At 41.2% G+C, this 25,255-nt stretch overlaps 1 protein-coding gene across 1 annotated transcript in view; it reads left to right on the top strand.

Moving 5' to 3' along the window:
* Positions 1 to 2,493: 2,493 nt before the first annotated feature.
* The window catches only part of b3gntl1 (UDP-GlcNAc:betaGal beta-1,3-N-acetylglucosaminyltransferase-like 1), a 328,308-nt gene continuing 305,546 nt past the window's right edge, over positions 2,494 to 25,255 (top strand). Inside the window, exons 1-3 of the mRNA XM_043714488.1 lie at positions 2,494 to 2,902; positions 9,117 to 9,233; positions 19,576 to 19,675. Coding sequence (XP_043570423.1) covers positions 2,744 to 2,902; positions 9,117 to 9,233; positions 19,576 to 19,675 — 376 coding nt within the window. The 5' untranslated portion in view covers positions 2,494 to 2,743. The remainder of the gene's footprint in view (positions 2,903 to 9,116; positions 9,234 to 19,575; positions 19,676 to 25,255) is intronic.

Genomic DNA, 25,255 nt, shown 5'->3' with positions numbered 1-25,255 from the left:
CTGCATCACTCTTCAGGAAGGAGAAAGTGAGGACTGCAGATGCGGAAGACCAGAGTTGAAGAGTGTGGTGCTAGAAAAGCACAACTGGTCAGGCAGCATCTGAGGAGCAGGAGAATTGACGTTTCGAGCGTAAGCCCTCTCTCAGGAATGAGGCTTCTCATTATTATCAAAACGTTGATTCTCCTGCTCCTTGGATGCTGCCTGACTGGCTGTGTTTTTCCAGCACCACACTCTTCAACTCTGCATCATTTTTCACTCAAGCTCAAATGCATTAAATTCAGAACAAATTTAGGATGCCAATAAAAATTCTGGAAACAAGTCACAGAGTCATAGAGACGTACAGCACAGAAACAGACCCTTCAGACCAATTAGTTCATGCCGACCAGATATCCTAATTTAATCGACTCCCAGTTGCCAGAACTTGGCCCATATCCCTCTAAATTATTCCAATTCATATACCCATCCAGATGCCTTTTAAATGTTGCAATTATACCAGCCTCCACCACTTCTTCCGGCAGCACATTCCATGCACACACCACCCTCTGCGTGAAAAAGTTATCACTTCGGTCCCTTTTATATCTTTCCCCTCTCACCCTAAACCTATGCCCTCTAGCTCTGGACTCCCCAATACCAGGGAAAATACTTTGTCTATTTACCCTATCCATGCCCCTCATCATTTTGTAAACCTCTATTAGGTCACCCTTCAGCCTCCAACGCTCCAGGGAAAACAACCCCAGCCTGTTCAGCCTCTCCCTATAGCTCAAATCCTCCAACCCTGGCAACATCCTTGTAAATCTTTTCTGAACCCTTTCAAGTTTCACAACATCTTTCCGATAGGAAGGAGACCAGAATTGCATGCAATATTCCAACAGTGGCCTAACCAATATCCTGTACAGCTGCAACATGACCTCCCAACTCCTGTACTCAATATTCTGACCAATAAAGGAAAGCATACCAAACACCTTCTTCACTATCCTACCTACTTGCAACTCCATTATGAACCTGCACTCCAAGGTCTCTTTGTTCAGCAACACTCCCTAGGACCTCACTATTAAGTGTATAAGTCCTGCTCTGACTTGTTTTCCCAAAATGCAGCACCTCACATTTATCTGAATTAAACACCACCTGTCACTCCTCAGCCCATTGGCCCATCTGATCAAAGTCCCGTTGTAAACCGAAGTAATCTTCTTCGCTGTCCACTGCACTTCCAATTTTGGTGTCTTCTGCAAACTTACCAGCTATACCTCCTAGGTTTATATAAATGACAAAAAGTAGTGGACCCAGCACTGATCCTTGTGGCACTCCACTGGTCACAAGCCTCCAGTCTGAAAAATTACCCTCCACCAACACCCTCTGTCTTCTACCTTCAACCCAGTTCTGTATCCAAATGGCTAGTTCTCCCTGTATTCCATGAGATCTAACCTTGCTAATCAGTCTTCCATGGGGAACCTTGTCGAACATCTTACTGAAGTCCATTTAGATCACATCTACTGCTCTGCCCTCATCAATCCTCTTTGTTACTTCCTCAAAAAACTCAATCAAGTTTGTGAGACATGATTTCCCACGCACAAAGCCATGTTGACTATCCCTAATCAGTCCTTGCCTTTCCAAATACATGTCCATCCTGTCCCTCAGGATTCCCTCCAGCAACTTACCCACCACCGAGGTCAGGCTCACTGGTCTATAGTCCCCTGGATTTTCCTTACCACCTTTCTTAAACAGTGGCATCACGTTTGCCAACCTCCAGTCTTCGGCACCTCACCTGTGACTATCGATGATGCAAATATCTCAGCAAGGGGCCCAGCAATCACTTCTCTAGCTTTCCACAGAGTTCTCGGGTACACCCGATCAGGTCCTGGGGATTTATCCACCGTTTATGCGTTTCAAGACATCCAGCACTTCCTGCTCTGTATCAAGATGAAGAAGTTAACTTTTCACGTTGATGACGTTGTATCAGAATTACATGTTGCAGCTTTGTCGCTTTTTAAAAAGTGAAATATACATGAAAAAATTTTCCTGGTGCCCAACCAGAACCTGACGAGCAATTGTTCGGATATTGTAATATTCCATATGCACTTATCTGGTATCTATGGAAAAGGAACTGTCACTCACGAATTGGTGATTAGATTTCATATTGTCAAACCTGGTGGGACAAGGACAGAGAATTCTGTAAATACTCAGGAGTTCTGTGGAGAGAGTATCCAAAGATGCTCGCTCCAGTCAATTTCAAAGATCAACAGCCTTTAATTTTAGAAAGCAGTCACCATTTGTCTGCAACAAAGCTGAGGTAAGTCGAATGAAATAATCAAAGAATATGTTTCAGTTCCAATGAATCTGTTTTAAATTTTTGACGTTCAGATACTCGCTGTCTCGTTGGACGCAAGAGGCGTGGGGCGTGGAATGATTTGCAACTTTACGAACCAATCAGCAACCAGCGATTGCAAACGTTGTCACTTCTGGTGTTTCCACCAATCACGGTGGGAAGGAGGCGGGAATGAGACATGTAACGAGCTTGTGGATACTCTTGTGTTCCATCAGGTTAATTTCACCTGGTCAGGGTGGAGCGGAGCATCTCCGTTCGCATACAGCTCTCTATTCAATCTCTCAACCACATGAATTGTTGCGTGCAACCCTTCAACAGGGAACGATTTGCTGCCTTGAATGCCAACAGATCATTTGAGGGCAGTTCTAGGTTCGGTGTAGGCCTCACATGTGTGTTTCTTTTTAAATAGATCTTGTTCAAATGTCAGCAATTTGCGTGCCAGCTCGGAATAAGCCCAGTGAAACCGGGGGCGAAGATTCGGCTGATTCCGACCCAGCAAAGCGCAGATGCGTTTCACCGTCAGGAAGCAGTGAGCAGCACAGATTAGATTGTGAGAGGGAAGATTACTTATGCGATGTGGTATGTTTAGCAGCTGGAGTGAATTTACACGTTTTCATACATTGATCTTTTAGGAGCTATTTGGTCGGAACGCATATGATTTTCATGGACCCAAATACTTCCAGATCTGCGTTTCAGAAATCTCCAAATTACACACATGCCAGTACTTCAACCTCTTTAGGGCTGTAACCAATTGCTGGTTTTGTCACATGTCTTTGGGCCAAAACATAATTGGCCCTGGAGCTGTAGGGTTGAATTTTCCGTTCCAGTGAGGTATGATACAGGGCATTGTGGCATGAAGTTACGGGAAAGGGACTTGGGTATACTGTGTAACTGTGCATTTTGAATCCTGTTTAAATTTACATAGTGCCTTTTATGACATCCTTAAGTCGTTTGTAGCCCATCAGTAATTCCTGAATTATAGTTAATGTTGCTGGGTCAGCAATGTGCCAGCCAATTTACATACAAGGGTCCACTAAAGCCGACTTTGTCATTGTTGTTTATGATTAAGAGAGAAATATTGGTCCGGTCATTGGGAAGACATCCCCTGCCTTTCTTCATGATAATGCTGTGGGATATTTGCCCTCAGTTCGAAGGGTCTGAGACATAGTACTTTCAACAATGGAACACTTCAGCTGTGTTCTTTACTGGAACGGGTTTTGCAGAGGATTGTAGAGTGAAGTTTATACTCCTGCGCTTCTGACATAGTGTGACACTATCGCAAAGCTGTGGCTGATATGAGCTGTGATGTCCTTGGCAAGGAAGAATGAGAAAGGAACTCAAGTTCTGAGAATCTTCTCAATCTTTGTCAGCAACCGACATGATCCGTTCCCAGATTTCTCCATTTCAGTGTAAACTATTCCACCAGAAAATACATGAGACTGTCGTGATCTGTGCCTAAAACACCATTTTTCCCTTCTCCCTTCCATCCTCTTGTTTTCTATACAAAGTGTCAACCCAATGTTAACAGTAAACCTCTTTATGGGCTTGAACTGCTGATATGTTATATTTACTAGAACTCTTCTTTTTAAATTGTTTGAACGGCTTGAGGCCTTGGTACTTGTGGTGGGAGCTTGAATGACAACATACCCATTCCATTTCACAAATGGAAACCTCCATATAATAACACAACTTTCTAAGGATTTTCAATTCATTCATGGGACATGGGTGTCACCGATTGGGTCAGCATTTAGAGTCATAGATTTGTAGAAATGTACAGCACGGAAACAAACCTTTTGGTCCAATTCATCCATGCCGACCAGATATTCCAACCCAATCTAGTCCCACCTGCCAGCACCCGGTCCATATCCCTGCAAACCCTTCCTAGTCATATGATGGAAATGTGTTGCTGGAAAAGCGCAGCAGGTCAGGCAGCATCTAGGGAACAGGAGACGCACCACCCTCTGCATGAAAAGGTTGCCCCTTAGGTCTCTTTTATATTTTTCCCCTCTCACCCTAAACCTATACCCTCTAGTTCTGGACTCCCCTGCCCCAGGAAAAAGACTTTGTCTATTCAACCTATCCATTCCTCTCATAATTTTATAAACTTCTATAAGGTCACCCTTCAGCCTCCGACGCTCCAGAGAAAACAGCCCTAGCCTATTCTCCCTCTCCCTATAGCTTAAATCCTCCAACCTTGGCAACATCCTTGCAAATCTTTTCTGAACCCTTTCAAGTTTCACATCATCCTTCCAATAGGAAGGAGACTAGAATTGCATGCAATATTCCAAAAGTGGCCTAACCAATGTCCTGTACAGCCACAACCAACTCAATACTCTAACCAATAAAGGAAAGCATACCAAATGCCGCCTTCACTCTCCTATCAACCTTTCAAGGAGCTATGAACCTGCATTCCAAGATCTCTTTGTTCAGCAATACTCCCTAGGACCTTACCATTAACTGTATAAGTCCTGCTCTGAATTTTTTTCCCAAAATGCAGTACCTGACATTTATCTAAATTAAACTCCATCTGCCACTTCTCAGCCCATTGGCCTATCTGATCAAAATTCCATTGTAATCTGAGGTAACCATCTTCACTGTCCATTACACCTCCAATTTTGGTGTCATCTGCAAATTTACTAGCTATACCTCTTATACTCATATCCAAATCATTTGTATAAATGATGACAAGTAGTGGACCCAGCACCAATCCTTATGGCACACTACTAGTCACAAGCCTCCAGTCTGATAAACAACCCTCCACCACCACCCTCTGTCTTCTACCTTTGAGCCAGTTCTGTATCCAGATGACTAGTTCTCCCTGTATTCCATGAGTTCTAACCTTGCTCACCAGTCTCGCATGAAGAACCTTGTCGAATGTCTTACTGAAGTCCGTATAGATCACATGTACCGCTCTGCCCTCATCAATCCTCTTTGTTATTTCTTCAAAAATCTCAAGTTTGTGAGACATGATTTCCATGCACAAAGCCATGTTGGCTATCCCTAACCAGTCCTTACCTTTCCAAATACATGTACATCCTGTCCCTCAAGATTCCCACCAACAACTTGCCCACCACTGATGTCAGGCTCATTGGTCTATAGTTCCCTGGCTTGTCCTTACCACCTTTCTTAAACAGTGGCACCACGTTAGCCAACCTCCAGTGTTCCTGCACCTCAGCTGTGACTATCAATGAGACAAATATCTTAGCAAGGGGCCCAGCAATCACTGCCCTAGCTTCCCACAGAGTTCTCGGGTACACCTGATCAAGTCCTGGGGATTTATCCACTTTTATGTGTTTCAAGACATCTAGCACTTCCTCCTTCGTAATATGGACATTTTTCAAGATGTCACTATCTATTTCCCTACATTCGATGTCTTCCATGTCCTTTTCCGCAGTAAACGCTGATGCAAAATACTTGTTTAGTATCTCCCCCATCTTCTGCGGTTCCGCACAAAGGCTGCCTTGCTGATCTTTGAGGGGCCCTATTCTCTCCCTATTACACTTTTGTCCTTAATGTATTTGTAAAAACCCTTTGGATTCTCCTTAACCCTATTTGCCAAAGCTATCTCATGTCCCCTTTTTGCCCTCCTGATTTCCCTCTTAAGTGTACTCCTATTGCCTTTATACTCTTTTCAGGATTCATTTGATCTATCTTGTCAATATCTGACATACGCTTCCTTCTTTTTCTTAACCAAACTCTCAACTTCTTTTATCATCCAGTATTTCCTACATCTACCAGCCTTTCCTTTCACCCTAACAAGAACATACTGTCGCTGGACTCTTGTTATCTCATTTCTGAATGCTTCCCATTTTCCAGCTGACCCTTTACCTGTGACCATCTGCCCCCAATCAGCTTTTGAAAGTTCTTGCTTAATACCATCAAAATTAGCCTTCCTCCAATTTAGAACTTCAACTTTTACATCTGGTCTATCCTTTTTCATCATTATTTTAAAAGTAATAGAATTATGGTCACTGGCCCCAAAGTGCTCCCTCGCTGACATCTCAGTCACCTGCCCTGCCTGATTTCCAAGAGTAGGTCAAGTTTTACACCTTCTCCAGTAGGTAAATCCATATATTGAATCAGAAAGGTTTCCTGTACACACTTAACAAACTCCTCTTCATCTAAACCCTTAACACTATAGCAGTCCCTGTCCATGTTTGGGAAGTTAAAATCCCCTACCATGACCTATTATTCTTACAGATAACAGATCTCCTTACAAATTTGCTTCTCAATTTCCCTCTGACTATTAGGGGATCTATAATACAATCCCAATATTATTCATTACCTGTTGTCCCTTGATCCAAGTAGCATGCAAGGGCTTTTTCAGAGGGCAGTGAAGAGTTAACCATATTTCTGTGGGTCTGGAATCACATGTAGGCCATTGCAGTTAAGGACAACAGAACTCCTTCCTGAAATGACATTCGTGAACCAGACAATTGTGGTCACCATTAGGCTAATTATTAATTTGATATTTTTATTGGATTCAAAATTCACCACCTGCCATGGTGGGATTTGAGCCCATGTCCCCAGAACATTGATGGATGCAATTCCAAGGTTGTGTTGTGTTTAAATAGAATGTTTTTTTTTCTTTCCACCACTGCAAATGTGTAAAAAGAATATCATCAAAAGATGAAAATCAGGTTGACTTTAAGGCTTTTGTAGATCAGACCAGACTATTGTTTGCTGCATTGGCAGTTGAGCTATTAGATAAATGAAAACCTCTTGACAGCTTCCCAGTTGCACTCTCTATAGGAATCTGAAATTAATTTGCTTGTCAACTTCTTTATAACTTAGATTTTCCACTACATAAACTTGATTTGCCAGTTCTTGGAAATTTGGAATTGATGTCACTGGTGTAGTGGGAGCAAACCCATGGTTGTTTAAGCTCACCACTTGGCACTGCGGCTTTGTTAAGCTGTGAATGGATGTACATAAAATCTGTTCAATTCCTGGGTTAACCTTTCAGAGTTTAAACTGATCCTTTTGGCCAGGAGGTTAAAGATTCATTCAAAGGTTTAAAAGTGAATATTGTAGAGAAGCTTGACAACAGAAAGAGATGTGTGTGGTGAGTTCTCTAGTCGAGGTCTGGCTCAACACTGGCGTGCAAGATAGCAATTGAGTGATTCATCACTCAGTGACTGCGTAAAACTGAGACTGATAACAGCTGTAATATCTAACCTTCAGAAATGACTGTGGCAAAATGTGTGAAATTGTGCAAAAATAACTTTGCTAAGAAATGTGCCAGTTTCTGTGTCATGGACTTGAAAACTTATTTTAACAGTTACTTTTGCTGAAATAATTGAAAATTGTGCAACTTGAAACTTGGACTCACAGTTAACTGAAAATTCACCTGTTTGTTAACAGTTGGAGGGACATTATGTGGATACTTCCAAGTGTGAAATTGAATGGACATCTGGGTACTTAAGGTTGTACCTGCAGCACAGAGACTTAAAGCCATTCAAATACAACTTAACATGACTTGGAAGCATCTACCCAGAAGTTATATTGTCCATTCTCCAATAATGTATTAGATAGGTGATATTAATTTACTTCTGATTATAAGCATTTGTGGAAGTTGAGAATAGAGTCATGATGGTTGGTTAAGATGAGAAAACATGGGAAGAGTTTTGACTAGAACAAAAACACGAGTATTGACTGCTTGGGCTGAATGGACTGTATTTGTGTGCACAGCCTATTTAATCCTATGTTGTGTCATAATTGTCTCTTGTGGGCAATACCTTGAAACCAAATGATTCCAGAAGTACAGAACTGTCCAGTATATTGGTAATTCATTATTCATTCTGTGAGATTGAAGTGTGTCAAGAGCTGAGTCCAACCTTGTTCTCATTCAATATTCGCCCATTTGCTTTCTGAAAGGGAACTTAATCTTCTTCTTTCAAATGACAACTTAAAAAAAACATTTAATATAAACATCCAAGTTTTATCAGCCATTCTAATATGCCTGGCCTGTAGTGTTACAAAGAAAATTGAAGATATTCTTCTCGGGATGGATATTATTGAATTTCTTTATGGACATTAAAGCTCAATGCAGTATAATGACTGTTGCTTATGCTCACAATAATTAGTTCGAGTGACCTGAGATTGAACTCAGGTGCTTCTTATGTCTTGCATGTGTGAGTACATCAGCAAGCTGCAAATCAATGTTTATATATAGCAGCGACTGAACATTGTCTTTCAAAGGACTTAATATGTTTTTTCAAGTCTGAAGAGAAATTAAAGTTTTTTTAATAAAAATTCCATCTCTGATTCCTAATTTAATTTTATTTTTCAACATTTATATTCCAATTATTCAGTTCTACCCACACATATGTAGAATTAGCTCATTTTCTGCTCCATCACCGACAAGGAAATGCCAATTGAACGTCATTCTAGGTTTCTATTACAGGCAGTTTGTAACTGAGCTTGAGGAACTGTCTCAAACCAATCCAATGTGTTTTTTTTTGTTCTGTGATTAGTTCCTATTTCCAGAGAAGAAGGGCTGAAATCTCCATGTTGTGTCCTGTCTCCACATCTTTATCCTTCAGTTTCTAATGCAAGTCATTACAAACACAACAAAGACAGAAATGGTAGAACAGTAGTGTATTTTGGACAACTTTTGTCGTAAGCAATGATTTGGTTTGATTTTATTCCATTCAATGCTATCACTAACCCATACGTTAATTCTGAACATGCTATCTTTGCTTATATACACCGATCACATCCTGCTAATTGGAGGTGCTATTTGGCATATACTGCTTCATATATTGATTACTTTGTTTCCTTTGATTTCCAGTCTGTTATTTTGCCAGTTCATGATGCAGCGAGGTGGTTGGACGAATGCCTGCAGTCGGTTCTGGAGCAGGATTTCCAGAGATCCATGCAGTTATCCATTTTCAATGATGCCAGCAAGGTTGTGTATTGTATTTAATTTTGTTTAAAATTTTTCTCGACATTCTGCATTCCTAACTTAGTAAGAGCTCTTGTTTTCAAGTACATAGTCTACCAAACAAGCAAAAGCAAACTATACCCTTTGCTTTGTGGCATATTTGATGTGCAGTTAAGTTATAACGACCATGAGATTCCAGGCTCCAGCACTGCTTTCTATTGAGTTTGTGACTTTGATAATAGGGGCTGCTTAGTGTCTTCCACTGGTAACTAACAGGAGGATGAAAAACTAAATAGGATAAGATGTAACTACTGTGATTTCCACGATTTGTGAATTTGTCCACATTTGTCTCGCTGTTTGCAACTTAAGGTACAGAAAATTGCGCGAGGTTAGTCAAAGCCTGTGAATCTGTACCTCAGCAAGTGTTGCCAATCTTGAGCCAATCTTGAGTAACTTTAAAACATAATGAAAGGAACCAAATAACTCAAATGCTACTGGCATGATTGAAAACAATTGGAATTGAAACATTATTTTTAAACATGATTTTACTTCTGTCCACCAGGGTTGGAGGGTTTGAATGATAGGGAGAGGCTGAATAGACTGGGGCTAGTTTTCTTCGGGCATTAGCAGCTGCAGAGTAACCTTATTGAGGTTTCTAAGATCATGAAAGGCATGGATAAGGTAAATAGACAAAGTCTTTACCCTGGGGTGGAGGAGTCCAGAACGAGAGGGCATAGCTTTAAGTTGAGGGGAAAGATTTAAAAGGGACTTTACGGGCAACTTTTTCATGCAAAGGGTGGTGCATGTGTGGAATGAGCTACCAGAGAAAGTGGTGGAGACTGGGACAATTACAACATTTAAAAGGCATCTGGATGGATAAATGAATAGGAAGGGTTTCGGGGGATATGGGCCAAATGCTGTCAAATAGGATAGATTAATTTAGGATATCTGATCACGTAGAATTATGGTGGACAGAAGGGACTGTTTCTGTGTTGTACATCTCTATGACTCTATTATACATATGGAAGATAGCTTAACAAGTCTTGTGGTTTAATTGAAAAAAAAATCCCTTTTCAATTTGAAATTTCTGTTGATCAGATTCAATTACAATATTTGAATTCAGTATCACATACCAAGCTTAAATTTCCAGTACCAAAGCAAAACAGTAGAAGACCATAATTCAGTGAGAGCAGTGCAACATGGGGCTAATCTATAAGATACCAGCAAGAGGGACATGTTCCTGCTTTTAGTTCCTTCTTTAAGTGTGTACATTTATTGTGATATCTGTACGTCAGTACGTCATTGTGACATATGTTGAGGCTCTGATTTTAGAATTTGACAGAATTAGTTACAGGGCTAGGGGGAGGGGGGAGGGGGTATAGGGGTGGAGTGTGTTTTGGGGAGTGGAGGGTTTTTGGCTTGGTGGGGGTGGGGAAGAGGGAAGAGCAGGAATGTAATCCTAAAGAATAAACTCTGCAAGCAATAAACTATTAGAGATGAAAGTACCCCCAGTGGTTAGCGTCCCACACTTGTGGTATACAAAGCACAATTGAAGGTTTTTTAGTGTGTAGATTTCTGTACAACCACAACACTGCCAGTCAACACAAAGCAGTTGAAAACAGTTAATTCATATAAAAAGATTTCATAATCAAACTAAGAGCCCGCTCAATCTCATTCTCATCCCATTTAGTTGCAATACACCTGTACTTAAGATTGTAGGGATAAAGTTTATTGGTATCTTTTGAATTGTTTTTGTTACTCTTTAACATTAATAATCTGGAGCAATTGGAAGTTCAAGCTGTTTGATACATTTGCACCAATTTGAATGCTTACTTAGACAGAACAGCATATACCTCAGACCATCCCAGTTACACAATCTCCCAGCAACAGCAGAAGCAAAATATGCTGCAGTTAATGAATTTACAAAACTCCCCTGTGATTCCTGAGGGCAACCAAGTCGAGTTTATGAGGCTGTGGTTTCCCAATCCTTCAGTTGCAAACTACCGACAACTGATAGATGATCTCATCAGGGATAGAATTGTCTTAAGCAAAGGGATCCTGGCATGACCGTCCGTCTGCCCTCCCACACAACTAACTCTCACATCATTTATTGACCGTGCAGACTAATAGGCAACAGATTAGATTTTGCAATTTGCTAAGCACTTTTCAGGCTGAATGAAAGCACCAAATTAAGGAAAATGAAAATTAAAAGACAAGATAATGCTGGAAAAGAAGGGAGTAATCAGAAAGCGACAACCCCTACAGACTGGATTAGAAGCATGATAACTGTAAAAATACTTGGGCAGCTGAACGTATGCATAGATCAAAGGATCTCAGTGAAGCTTTTGAAGAGATCTCATTATCTTATGTCAACCTAACAAGAAAGTTTGCGACAACTTTCCAAAACAAAGCTTCTCATTACCATCAATACAGAGGATGGTTACTGACAAGTGAAGCTGGATGAGAGTTACAGCTTTCTAACTACGCTCCAGACACCATGTGTGAGATAGATGCTATTTGGCATTTCAACTGTACCTGAAGAGTATCAATGTTGACAGCACAAGATGGTCACTCATCTTCCTGAAATGGAAGCTACTGTAGGTTATCTGCTCGCCTATGGATATAAAGACACAATGGAAGAAGCCATAGCAGATCATGATTGGAATCTGGAGTGATGGATAGACAGAGCTTGCCAGATGAATCTGAAGCTGAACAAGACAAAGGTACAGTTGAGGGTGTCTGAAGTCAAGTATTTAAGCCATGTGCAGACAGCAAAATGCCTTTGCCCGGATCCTAATAAGATGAGAGCTATAGGGAAGGCAAAGGGAAGCCAGTGACCTAATGGTATTATTTCTAGACTATTAATCCAGAAACTCAGCTGATGTTCAGGGGACCTGGTTCAAATCCCACCATGACAAATGGTGGAATTTGAATTCAATAAAGAATCTGGAATTAAGGGTTTAACGATGATCATGAAATGATTGTTGATTGTCAGAAAAAACAATCTTGTTTACTAATGTCTTTTAGGGAAGGAAATCTGTCATCTTTACCTGGTCTGTCCTACATGTGGTTGATTCTTAACTGCCCTGTGGGTAATTAGGGATGGGCAATAAATGCTGGCCTAGCCAGAGATGCCTACATTGCATGTGAGTAAAAAAGAAGATACACCAACCCAGCAGATATAAAAATGTTGTGAGGATTCGTTGGACTATCAACTATTTTGCAAATTTCTTGCTTAATTTATTGCCAGAATGTCAACATCTTGGCAAGGTTACTGCTAAAGGTATGCACAGAAGAAGCAACAGCTTTCACTAATGTCAGACAACTAGTGATAACAAGGCAATGCTGTGATGCTATTATTTCAATATTAAAGTCACCCTGTGGTGTGATTCCAGTGAGATAAGACAGAGCTGCCATTATGTATTGAGGAAAACCAGGTGCATTTGCATCCAGGGCATTAATACAACTTAAATGATGCTATGCCGAGACAGGAAAAGAGCGCTTGGCTAGTTTCTTTCCTTGTGGGCTTTTTAGTCAATGTCTGTTTGGGACAGCCAAAATGACAGCAGAGTTTGACAACTAAAACCTTCATCAAACTGCTTCCATCTGCTGTACAGCACCTGTTAAAAATGCTCCTTCATTTGCAGGAACGGTGTCTGGATGTGACATACAAGTTAGGGAAACAGAAATGCATTACTGATATACTATCAGGAGGAGCACTCCAGTGATTAAAGGTGAGAATTCAATGACAAAGTGTAAAATCATCCAGATTCAATGAAAAGCAACAGCTCAACATGTTCTGGAATTCAGTGACCCAACAGAGAGATTGAATCTGAAAGACAAGTCTTACTCAAATTAAAAAAACACTTAACAGAATGCAACTCTGCGAGGGATCAGTATTGAAAAGATGACCTGAAACAGCAAAGAGATGCCTGTTGTTTTAAAAGACATTGGACATACAGAGATAAAAGGATTGCCCTGAATGGCATCTTGTACAAAGGAAAGAGAGTAGTTACCCCTGAAGAGATGAACAAAGAGATGCTGAAGCACATCCATGCAAGTCATCAAGAGCACGGGTTCTGTCTGTGGAAGGCAAGAAAAGTGCTGTACTGGGTAGAACTGAGAATGGATTAAGGATCACTTTAATCAGTCTAGTAATTGTAATGAATACCAAACTAAGCAAGCTCAAGAGCCGCTCATGACACATCTCAGATCAATTGAACTCTCATACACTGAGGGACTGACTATCATGTCACCATCAACTATCATTCTGAATACTGGGTGTTAGACCAACTGACGTCAGCCACTGCTAATGAGACAGTGGCACAATCTGGTCCTTACGGCTTCCAGACATTGTGATGCATGATAATGACCCTCGATTTTCAAGTGAAGAATTCAGGCATTTCATAAAGGATTTTCATCACCATTCGTCAGCTCCACATTTAACCCCACTCAAATGGGAAGGCTGTGAAAATTGCCAAAGAGGTCAGAAACAAATCGAGCATAGATTCAGTAGCATAGATGAACTACACCAACTTGGAAAATAGATCACTGAAAGACTGCTGTAGCAATCACAAAACAAAACTTACTGAAGCCAGAAGGTGTGAGTAACAACTTCAACATGAAATGACAGCAAGCCAAATTTCACTTTGATAAAACCACCAAGTCATTGCAAGAGCTGGGCTTTGGAGAGCCAGTCAGATTGCAAATGCTTAGCTCTCTCGACAAGAATACACCCATGTAGAAACTTGGGAACTGTGTAGAGCTATTCTCACCTCAATCACATGCAGTGAATACAAATGGCCAGATATATTGTTGCAATCACAGACACTTCAGACAACTAGCGAATCAGTAGTGACTTCAGACATTTTCTTTTACCCTCCCAGATAGTTGGATGACTTTGAAAACCTCAGTCAGGAGGAGTCAGAAAGGAAGTGTTGTTAACTAGGAATTGAAGAAGCAGCAGATCAGAAAGACGTGATCTCACCATCAACACAGAGGATGAAGTGACCATCGGTTCCAGAGGACCACAGTTATCCAGTAACAGAAATAGAACAACAGTTATCACAGCAACTGCACCCTCCAGGGGAATGACACTCTCTAGAGAAGGAAGATCTCTTAGAACAAGCATATACTAGAAGAAAAGCTATTAGGAGATCTACATGATTTGAAGACAATGTCTGTAATTTATTTTCAAAAACTGACAAAAGAGGAACTGCTTAGAAACGACTTTTTTTAATAAATAATTTTATTTGTCATCTATTTTGCTTAACTTCAAACTGAAAATAATAAAGCATACACATAATTTTGTATCTTTTATGAAAAGCAGGATGTTTAGAGAATTGCTATTGTGACTTCACTGTCCCATCTTACATGCCATAGTCATGTGACTTCTACTTTAGTGTACAAACTGTGGCAGCCATTTTAGCACACATCACTTGAAGCGCAGACAACTTTCCATGCTTGAAAATGTGAAGGCTAATGGGGATGAGAAGATTAAAACTGAAAAGCTCAAGCTAGGTCATGGGAGGATCAAGTTGACTGGAAAAGAGGAGCAATTTGAGAGTTAACTGGAAGTTCGATGTTGACATCCCTAGCTTTCTGAGTTTTTTTTGCTGAGCTTGTCAGAGTTGTCCAGTTATCTGGGAGGGCAAATGACCATGTATCAAGGCTTGCGCCTTGAAATATCTCTTCTATCTGATTGTTTAACACTGATATGCAGTGCTGAACCTGTGCAAATACTTAAGAGATGGCCCAATTAGCTCTAAAGCAGGACCAGAATGGAGAACTAATTTCTTGATCTGTAAAAATTGTTACACTGAGATTTATCAATTTTATTTTACCATATCACATTTAAGGTAGAGTAATAGAGATGTACAGCACAGAAACAAACCCTTTGGTCCAACTCATCCATGCTGACGAGATTAATCTAGTCCCATTTTTTCAGTACTTTACCCATTTTCCTCTAAACCCTTCCGATTCATGTACCCATCCAAATCTCTTTTAAATGTTGTAATCATACCAGCCTCCACCACTTCCTCCCCCCCCCCCTCCCCCCCCCCCCCATCCCAGAGAAAAGACCTTATTTAATCATCCTATCCATGCCCCTCATGATTTTATACACCTCTGTAAAGTCATCCTTCAGCATACAACGCTCCGGGGAAAACAATCCCAGCCTCTCCCTAAAGCTCAAACCCTCTAATCCTGGCACCATCCTTGTAAATCTTTTCTGAACCCATTCAAGTTTAACAACATTTTTCATTTGGCAGGGAGACTAGAATTCCACACAATATTCCAAAAGTGGCCTAATCAATAACCTGTACAGCCACAACATGACCTCTCAACTCCTATCCTCAATGCTATGACCAATAAAGGAAAGCATACAGAATGCCATTTTCACTATCCTATCTGCCTGCGACTCCACTTTCAAGGAGCTATGAACCTGCACTCCAAAGTATCTTTGTTCAGCAACACTCCCCCGGGCCTTACCATGAAATATGTAAGTCCTGCTCTGATTTGCCTTTCTAAAGTGAAGCACCTCACATTTATCAAAATTAAATTCCATCTGCCACTCCTTGGCCCATTGGCCCATCTGATGAAAATTCCATTGTACTTTGAGGTAACCTTTGCTCTCCAGTACACCTCCAATTTTGGTGTCATCTGCAAACTTACTAACTATACCTGTTATGCTCACATCCAAATCATTTATATAAATGACGAAAAGCTGTGGACCCAACATCGATCCTTGTGGCACATCACTGGTCACAGGCCTCCAGTCTGAAAAGCAACCCTCCACCACCACCATCTGTCTTCTACCTTTGAGCCAGTTCTGTATCCAAATGGCTAGTTGTCCCTGTATTCTATGAGTTCTAACCTTGCGAACCAGCCTACCAAGAGGAACCTTGTCGAATGCCTTACTGAAGTCCATATAAATCACATTCACCACTTTCCCTCATCTATCCACTTTGTTACTTCTTCAAAAAGCTCAGTCAAGTTAGTGAGATATGATTTCCCATGCACAAAGCCATGTTGACTATCCCTAATCAGACCTTGCCTTTCTGAAAACACGCAAATCCTGTTCCTCAGGATTCCCTCCAACAACTTGCCCATACTGATATCAGGCTCACCAGTCTATAGTGCCCTGGCTTTTCCTTACCACCTTTCTTAAATAGTGGCACCACGTTAGCCAACCTCCAGTCTTCCTGCACCTCACCTGTGACTATCAATGAGACAAATATCTCAGCAAGGAGCCCAGCAACCCAGCAATCACTTCCCTAGCTTCCCACAGAGTTCTCGGGTACAACTGATCAGGTTCTAGGGATTTATCCACTTTTGTACTTTTTAGGACATCCAGAACGTCCTCCTCTGTAATACGGATATTTTTCAACATGTCACCACCTGTTTCCCCATTCTGTATCTTCCATGTCCTTCTGCAATGATGCAAGATACTCATTTAGTATCTCCCCCATCTCCTGTGGTTCCACACAAAGGCTGCCTTGCTCATCTTTGAGGGGCCCTATTCTTGTCCTTAATGTATCTGTAAAATCCCTTTGGATTATCCTTAACCCTTTTTGCCAAAGCTATCTCATGTCCCCTTTTTGCCATCCTGATTTCCCTTTTAAGTATACTCTTAGTACCTTTATATTCTTCTAAGGATTCACTCAACCTCTGCTGTCTATACCTGACATATTCTTCCTCATTTTTCTTGACCAAACCCTCAATTTCTTTTATCATCCAGCATTCCCTACATCTACCAGCCTTTCCTTTCACCCTAACAGGAATATACCGTCTCTGGACTCGCATTATCTCATTTTTGAAGGCTTCACATTTTCCAGCCATCCCTTTACCTGCAAACATCTGCCCTCAATCAGCTTTTGAAAGTTTTTGCCTAATACCATCAAAATTAGCCTTCCTCCAATTTAGAACTTCAACTTTTAGATCCTGTCTATCATTTTCCATCACAATTTTAAAAGTAATAGAATTATGGTCACTGGCCCCAAAGTGCTCCCCCACTGACACTCAGTCACCTGCCCTGCCTTATTTCCCAAGAGTAGGTCAAGTTTTGCATCTTCTCTAGTAGGTACATCTACACACTGAATCAGAAAATTTTCTTGTATACTTAACAAATTCCTCTCCATCTAAACCCTTAACGCTGGCAATATCAGTCTATGTTTGGAAAGTTAAAATCCCCAACCATTACTACCCTATTATTCTTACAGATAACTAAGATCTCCTTACAGATTTGTTTCTCAATTTCCTACTGACCATTGTGATGATGGTGGTAGGGATCAACAGTATAATCCTGATACGATAATCATCATTTTCTTATTTCTCAGTTCCGCCCAAATAACTTGCCCTGACATATTCCCAGGAATATTCTCCCTAAGTATAGCCGTAATGTTATCCCTTATCAAAAATGTCATTCCCTCCCTTCACTTGCCCCCCCCTTTCTATCCTTCTTATAGCATTTGTATCTTGGAACGTTAAGCTGCCAGTCCTCCATCCCTAAGTCACATCTCAGTAATTGCTATGACATCACAGTTCCATGTTCCTAACCATGCTCTGTGTTCATTTGCCTTCCCTGTTCGGCCTCTTGCATTGAAATAAATGCAGTGTAATTTACTTGGTTAACTACTTTGTCTCTGCCTGCCCTGACTGTTTGACTTGATCCTTTTCCCAACTCACCATCTCTCTGGGTCACTCACCCACCCACTCCCAACCTTACTTAAATTCTCCCAAGCAGCTCTCACAAATCTTCCCACCAGTGTATTGCTCCCCTTCCAATTCGGGTGCAATCTGTCCTTCTCAGAGGGATTACTTCTACCCCAGCAGAGATTCCAATGGTCCAAAAATATGAACCCTCTGCACCAGCTCCTTGCCCATGTATTCATCTGCTCAATCCTCCTATTCCTACCCTCACTAGCTCATAGCAATGGAAGTAATGCAGATATTACTACTCTTGAGGACCTCCTTTTTAAAAATCCTGCCTAAATTCCTATATTCTCCCTTCAGAATCTTATCCTTTTTCATTCCTATGTCATTAGTTCCAATGTGTAGAACAACCTCCTGCAGGTCCCACTCCCCTTTGAGAATATTCTGCACCCTCTCTGCAATATCCTTGTTCCTGGCACCAGGGAAACAACATAACATTCTGCTTTGTCAGTGTCGGCTACAGAAACGTCTGTCTGTGGTTCTGACTAGAGAGTCGCCTCTCACAATCGATCGCTTGGAAACTGACATACGCCTCATTACGTTCGAGCCAGTCTTGGTTCCCGATGCTCTGCTAAACTATGTTATCCGGCATTCGGTTATCCAGAATTCGATTAACCGAACGAAATACTCCCGCCCGTGTCCTTCGGAGAATCAAGGTACCTCTGTACAGATATTTTATATTTTTAAATTTTAATCAACAGACAGATCTCAATATAACATATAACCAAAAAGAACCCACTCTACTCATTATTAAAAATGACAACAAGGTTACACTTAAAAACCATGCACTTATCTGTTCCTGTGCTGTGAGATCTCCCACACCAGTTCCTCCAAGGATGTAAATTTTGCTGTTTGTTAGTTTTTCTTAGACACACTCTGATACTTGAACGCAAACAGCAAAGGCAGTAGCTGTGCAGATGCACTGCTATGTCAGACAGCAGTGTAGGTCTCTCTCTTTCTCTCTAACGGCTGTTGTTTTGATATTTTCTCCCCAAAGTTCCAAAACAATGCAACAGCTTATAAAACAGTAATTACTGCTTGTGGAATTTGAGGAAAATACCTCCAACACCTAAAATACCTCAAAAAAGGAACAGCTCTTACAGCCACAATGTTTTTCCTGTTCTCCACCTTGGATTACCCATAACCATTTTTATATGTGGTTTTCTTAAATCAGAACTGTGGTGTTCACTATTTCATAAGGGGTGAGTTGCTGTAATTTCAGGTTTCAGGCTATCTGCTTCTAGTAGTCGGGCACAATGTTTGAGCCCCACATTTGGTCATGGAACTTCATATCTAGCATGTCAAGTTATGGCAGGTCGCCTTCAGAGATCAAAGCAGTTTGTTGGTGTTTCCAAAGCTTATGGAAACTATAATGGTGATTTGGAAGTACAACTTCTAATAGTGCACTTCAAATTAAAAAGTCCAAATTCCACATGTTTCCAGTCCAGGGAAATGCATCCAATGTAACATTTGCCCGTTAAGCAGCATTCCTGAACCAAATGTTTAACCAGTCTACTTTGCTTCAAGATGGATTGAATGGTATGTGGTACAAATACGTGCAAAACAAATGTTCTCATGTAAAATTCACAGATATTGTCAGACCAGAAAATATCATACTTGTGTCCTCTGGTTATGCTTTATTTATTTTTTGCAGGATGACTCTATGAAAATTATTAGAAAATGGGCGACCAAACTGGAAGATAGAGGTGTACATGTTGTGATTGGTGGACACGAGTCTCCACACCCAAAAGGAGGTAAGCTATAGTTCACGAGTGTTTAATTTTGATAATTTGTGATATAATCCTTTTTGTTTCCTCTGCTGTAGATTGTAACGTCACCGGAACATCAGCCAGGGGCTTGGACTAGGGGGAATTTGTTAGGTGTGTCCAGGAGGGATTCTTGAGTCCATGTAAACAGTCCAACTCGAGAAGGGGCCATTCTAGACCTGGTATTAACCAGGCCAGGGCAACCATTTTGGGAACAGTGACCATAATACTGGGGGAAGGCTAACTATGGCAATGTTAGGCAGGAACTGGTGAATCTAAATGGGGGGCAACTGTTTGAGGGTAAATTCACATCTGGCATGTGGGAATACTTAAAGGCCAGATGGTTATCATTCAGGACCAACATGTTCCTGTTGAAATGAAGGATAAGGTTGGTTAGATTCGGGAACTTTAATTGACAACAGAAATTGAGTTTAGTTGAAAACAAAAAAAGAGGTGTAAGGTTTAGGAAACTGAAGACAGACACAGCCCTCAAAGAATATAAAGAAAGCAGGAAACAACCCTTGGAAGGAGTTAGCAGGGCTAAAAGGGACCAGGAAATGTCCTTGGCAAACAAGATGAAGAAAAATCCCAAGGCATTATTCCATATATATAAGGAGCAAAAGGATAGTTAGAGAAAGGGAAGGTCCACTTAAGGACAAAAGAGGGAACTGAGGTATGGAGCCAGAGGAAGAAGATAAGATCCTTGATGAATACTTCGCACCAATATTCACAACAGAGAAGGACGTTATGGATGATGAGTTTCAAGATGGGTATGTTGATATTCAAAGGGCATATCAATATAAAAAAGGAGGAGTGTTAGGTATTTTAAAAAGCGTCAAGATAGACCTGTCATCAAGATCTAATGCGATCTATCCCAGCATGCTGAGGGAGGCAGGTGAGAAAATTGTTGGGGCCTTGTGTGAAATCTTTGTATCTTTTTAGTCATAGGACAGTTCCCAGAGGATTGGAGAATAGCCAATGTTGTTCGCTTGTTTAAGAAGGGCAACAGGGATAATCTCTGAAATTACAGACTGGTGAGCCTTATAGCAGTAGGAGGGAGATTATTGGAGAAGATTCTTAGGACAAGATTTACTCATATTTGGAAAAAATATAGACTTATTAGCGATAAGCAGTATGGCTTCATGGAGGGGGAGGGGGAGATGGTGTCTCACAAACTTGATTGAGATTTTTGAGAAAGTGACAAAGGTGAGTGAGGGCAGGGTGGTGGATGTTGTCAACATGGATTTTAGCAAGGCCTTTGACAAGATCCCTCATGGCATATAACGTCTTGTGAATCCTTGGTGAGCTGGTAAGATGGATACAGAACTGGCTTAGTTGTAGAAGACAGAGACGAGTGTTAGAAGGGTGTTTTCCTGATTGGAGGTATGTGAATAGTGGCATTTGCAGGGATCAGTGCTGTGACTCCTGTTGTTTGCAATATATATAAATAAGTTGGTGGATAATGTAGGTAGTCTGATTAGTAAGTTTGCGGATGACACAAAGACTGGGGAAGTTGTGGATAGTGAGAAAGATTGTCAGAAAATACAGCGGGATATTGATAGGCTGGAGATGTGGGCAGGGAATTGGCAGATGGATTTTAATCCATTCATATGCAAGATGATGCAATTTGCAGGAGGGAAATATATGTAAATGGCAGAATGCTTAGAAGCACTAACATAAAGGGGGAATCTAGGTGTACAGTTCCCTGAAAGTGGCAACACAATGATCAGGTGGTCAAGAATGTGTATGGCATGCTTGCCTTCATTGGTCAGGGCACAGTGTATAAAAACTGGCAAGTCATGTTGCAGCTGTGTCGGACTTTAGTTCGGCCACATTTGGAATATTGTGTACAGTTCTGACTGCCACATTACTAGAAGGATGGAAAGGCTTTGGAAAGGATACAGAAGCAGTTTACCAGAATGTTGTCTGGTTTGGAGGGTATTAGTTATGAAGAGAGATTAGACAACTTGGTTTGCTTTTGTTTGAATGTCAGAGACTGAGGGGCAAACTGATAAAAGTGCACAAAACTTTGAAAGGGATGGATCAAATGGATAGCCAGAGTCTTTTTCCCAAGGTAGAAATGTCAATTACTAGGGAACATAAGGTAAAAGAGGGAAATTTTAAAGGAAATGTGAGAGGCAAGGTTTCCACACAGCGGGTGGTAAGTGAGTGGAATGCGCTGCCAGAGTAAGTAGGAGAAATGGATACAAGAGCAACATTTAAGAGGCATGAATAGGTAGGGTGTAGAGGGATATGGACCATATAAAGGCAAAGGCTTTTAGTTTACAAAGGTATCATGGGTTGGCACACGCTTGGTGGGTGGTAGGGTCTGCAGCTGTGCTGTACTGTTGTTCAGCTGAGTGGTGATCATTTGTTGGGGCATTCTCAGCTTGAGTTCTGACAAATACGTGAGGACCAAGGAAAAAGCAGGAAGACCTTTGAGCTGAACAGGGGAGGCTAGATCTTTGAAAGTAAACGTTTGATATCATTTGAGAGAGAGTTTTAGTTGGATTTTGTGAGTCATCCAGAGTTAGAAAAGGAAAATGGCTACTGTATCCCAGAGGAAGGACCTGTTGTTGCCCTATTAAGTCCTAAGTAACACTTAATGCAGTAGTGCTTCGCCAAAGGGGAGGTTAATGAAGTTTCTCACAGCTGTTCTCTGAGCTTTGTACCACCTTTGGAAGTTTTTTGAAAGAGCAAAGTGAAGAGGTAAACAGTTTTAGCCTAGATCTTTAATAAGCCATTCAGAAGATTGTCATCACTGGTGGATAAAGCGAGGTCCTAGACATATATAAAGCACAGAAACAGACCCTTCGGTCCAACTTGTCCATGCAGACCAGATATCCTAAATTAATCTAATTTGCCAGCACTTGGCCCATATCCCTCTAAACCCTTGTTATACTCATCCAGATACCTTTCAAAATATTGTAATTGTACCAGCCTCCACCACTTCCTCTGACAGTTCATTCAGTACACACATCACCCTCTGCGTGAAAAAAGTTACCTCTTAAGTCCCTTTTAGATCTTTCCCCTCTCACCCTAAACTTTAGTTCTGGACTCCCCCAACCCAGGGAAAATACCTCGTCTATTTACGCTTTCCTTGCCCCTCGTGATTTTGTAAACCTCTAGAAAGTCACCCTTCAGCCTTCGACGCTCCAAGTAAAACAGCCCCAACTGATTCAGCCTCTCCCTGTAGCTCAAATCCTCCAACTCTGGCAGCATCCTTGTAAATCTTTTCCGAACCCTTTCAAGTTTCACAACATCCTTCCGAAAGCAGGTAGACTAGAATTGCACACAATATTCCAAAAGTTGCCTAACCAATGTCCGTTACAGTCACAACATGACCTTCTAACTCCTGTACTCAATGCTCTGACCAATGAAGGAAAATATACTAAATGCCTTCTTCACTATCCTGTCTTCCTGTGACTCCATTTTCAAGGAACTATGAACCTGCACTCCAAGGTCTCTTTGTTCAGTAACACACCCCAGAACCTTACCATTAAGTGTGTAAGTCCTGCACTGAGTTGCCTTTTTAAAGTGCAGCACCTCACATTTATCTAAATTAAATCCCATCTGCCACTCCTCGGCCCATTGGCCCATCTGTTGAAAATCCTGTTGTACTCTGAGATAACCTTCTTTACTGTATACTACACTTCAAATTTTGGTATCATCTGCTAACTGCTAACTTACTAACCTACTAACTATACCTCCTATGATCACATCCAAATCATTTATGTAAATAAGAAAAGCAGTGGACCCAGCACCGATGCTTGTGGCACATCTTTGGTCAAAAAGCAACCCTCCACCACCACCTTCTGTCTTCTACCTTTGAGCCACTTCTGTATCCAAATGGCTAATTGCCCCTGTATTCCATTGTGATCTAACCTTGCTAACCAGTCTACCATGAGGAACCTTGTTGAACGCCTTACTCAAGTCCATATAGATCACGTTCATCGCTCTAGCCTCATCAATCCTCTTTGCTACTTTTTAAAAAAAACTCAATCAAGTTACCAATCAAGTTACATGATTTCCCAAGAACACAGCTATGCTGACTATCCCTAATCAGTCTTTGTCTTTCCAAATGCATGTAAGTCCTGTCCCTCAGGATTCCTTCCAACAACTTGGCCACCACCAATGTCAGGCTCACCGGTCTATAGTTCTCTGGCTTTTCATTACCACCTTTCTTAAATAGTGGCACCGCATTAGCCAACCTCCAGTCTTCCAACACCTCAGTCCTGACTATCGATGATCCAAATATCTCAACAAGGGGCCCAGCAATCAGTTCCCTAGCTTCCCACAGAGTTCTAGAGTACACCTGATCAGGTCCTAGGGATTTATCCACCTTTCTGTATTTTAAGACATCCAGCATCACCACCTCTGTAATAGAGAGGCAGTTGAACAAAAGCTCAGCGGTTTCAGAGGGCAATTTTCAGAAAGTGCAATGAGAACATGTTCAAGTTGGGATTCATAAAAAACACAAGATGTTTCCACTTAATATGTTGGGGATGGACAGGCAGTGTAAGTCACTGAGGATCTGAGTGGTGGGTGATTCGGATTTAGTCAGGGACCTGATCACAGGCAACGGTATCTTGGACAAGCAGAGCTTGTGGAAGGATGAGAGAAGACCAAGGAAGTTATTTGAGTAATTAAGTCAAGAGTTGATAAAATCATGGAAATATATACCAATGTCGGAGGAGCTCGTGCTGAGGTACAGTTGAACAATGCTGGATGGGAAATATGCACATGATATGATAAGGGGATTAACGTTCAGAACTACATCAGAAAAGGATTCCAAGTCCGGTTTTGTCTAAGCAATGGGAGGGAAGATGGAGTTTGTGATTTGTAAAATTACTGAAAATCTGAGGGAGTTTCCTCCCTGTTTGATTATTCTTACAGTTGCTCAATCCAGGTGTTCCAATGGTTTTGGATACAGAGTTTTGATTCAGAGACAGTATAGATTATATTGTTACCATTTGGAGCACTGAAATCCAGATAACTGTTCCCAGTGCAATGCTGTTTAGATATGGCATCTTTAAGGTTATGAAAACACTTGATGGGTTGGATATAAAGAATGTGTTTATATTTTACACAACACCAGGTTACAGTCCAAAAGGTTTATTTGGAAGCACTAGCTTTCGGAGTGCTGCTCCTTCATCAGCTGGTTGAAGGAGGATAGTAAAAGCTTTTTTAGGTATGTGCAAGGCAAAAAAATGGTTAGGACAAAAATTGGGCCCTTGAAGACAGAAACAGGGGAATATATTACTAGAAACAAAGAAATGGCAGAGGAATTAAATGGGTACTTCAGATCTGTGTTGACTTGGGAAGACACAAGCAATCTCCCTGAGGTAACAGTAGCTGAAGGACCTGAACTTAAGGGAATTTATATTTGCCAGGATTTGGTGTTGGAGAGGCTGTTAGGTCTGAAGGTTGATAAGGGGCCTGATGGTCTGCATCCCAGGGTACTGAAGGAGGTGGCTCGGGAAATCGTGGATGCGTTGGTGATTATTTTCCAGAGTTCAATAGATTCGGGGTCGGTTCCTGAGGATTGGAGGGTGGCTAATGTTATAC

The sequence above is a fragment of the Chiloscyllium plagiosum genome, chromosome 24, assembly GCF_004010195.1.
Source record: "Chiloscyllium plagiosum isolate BGI_BamShark_2017 chromosome 24, ASM401019v2, whole genome shotgun sequence".
In the NCBI taxonomy this organism is placed as follows: domain Eukaryota; kingdom Metazoa; phylum Chordata; class Chondrichthyes; order Orectolobiformes; family Hemiscylliidae; genus Chiloscyllium; species Chiloscyllium plagiosum.
Note: the sequence above shows the minus strand (reverse complement) of the source record. Positions and strands in the feature narration are given on the sequence as shown.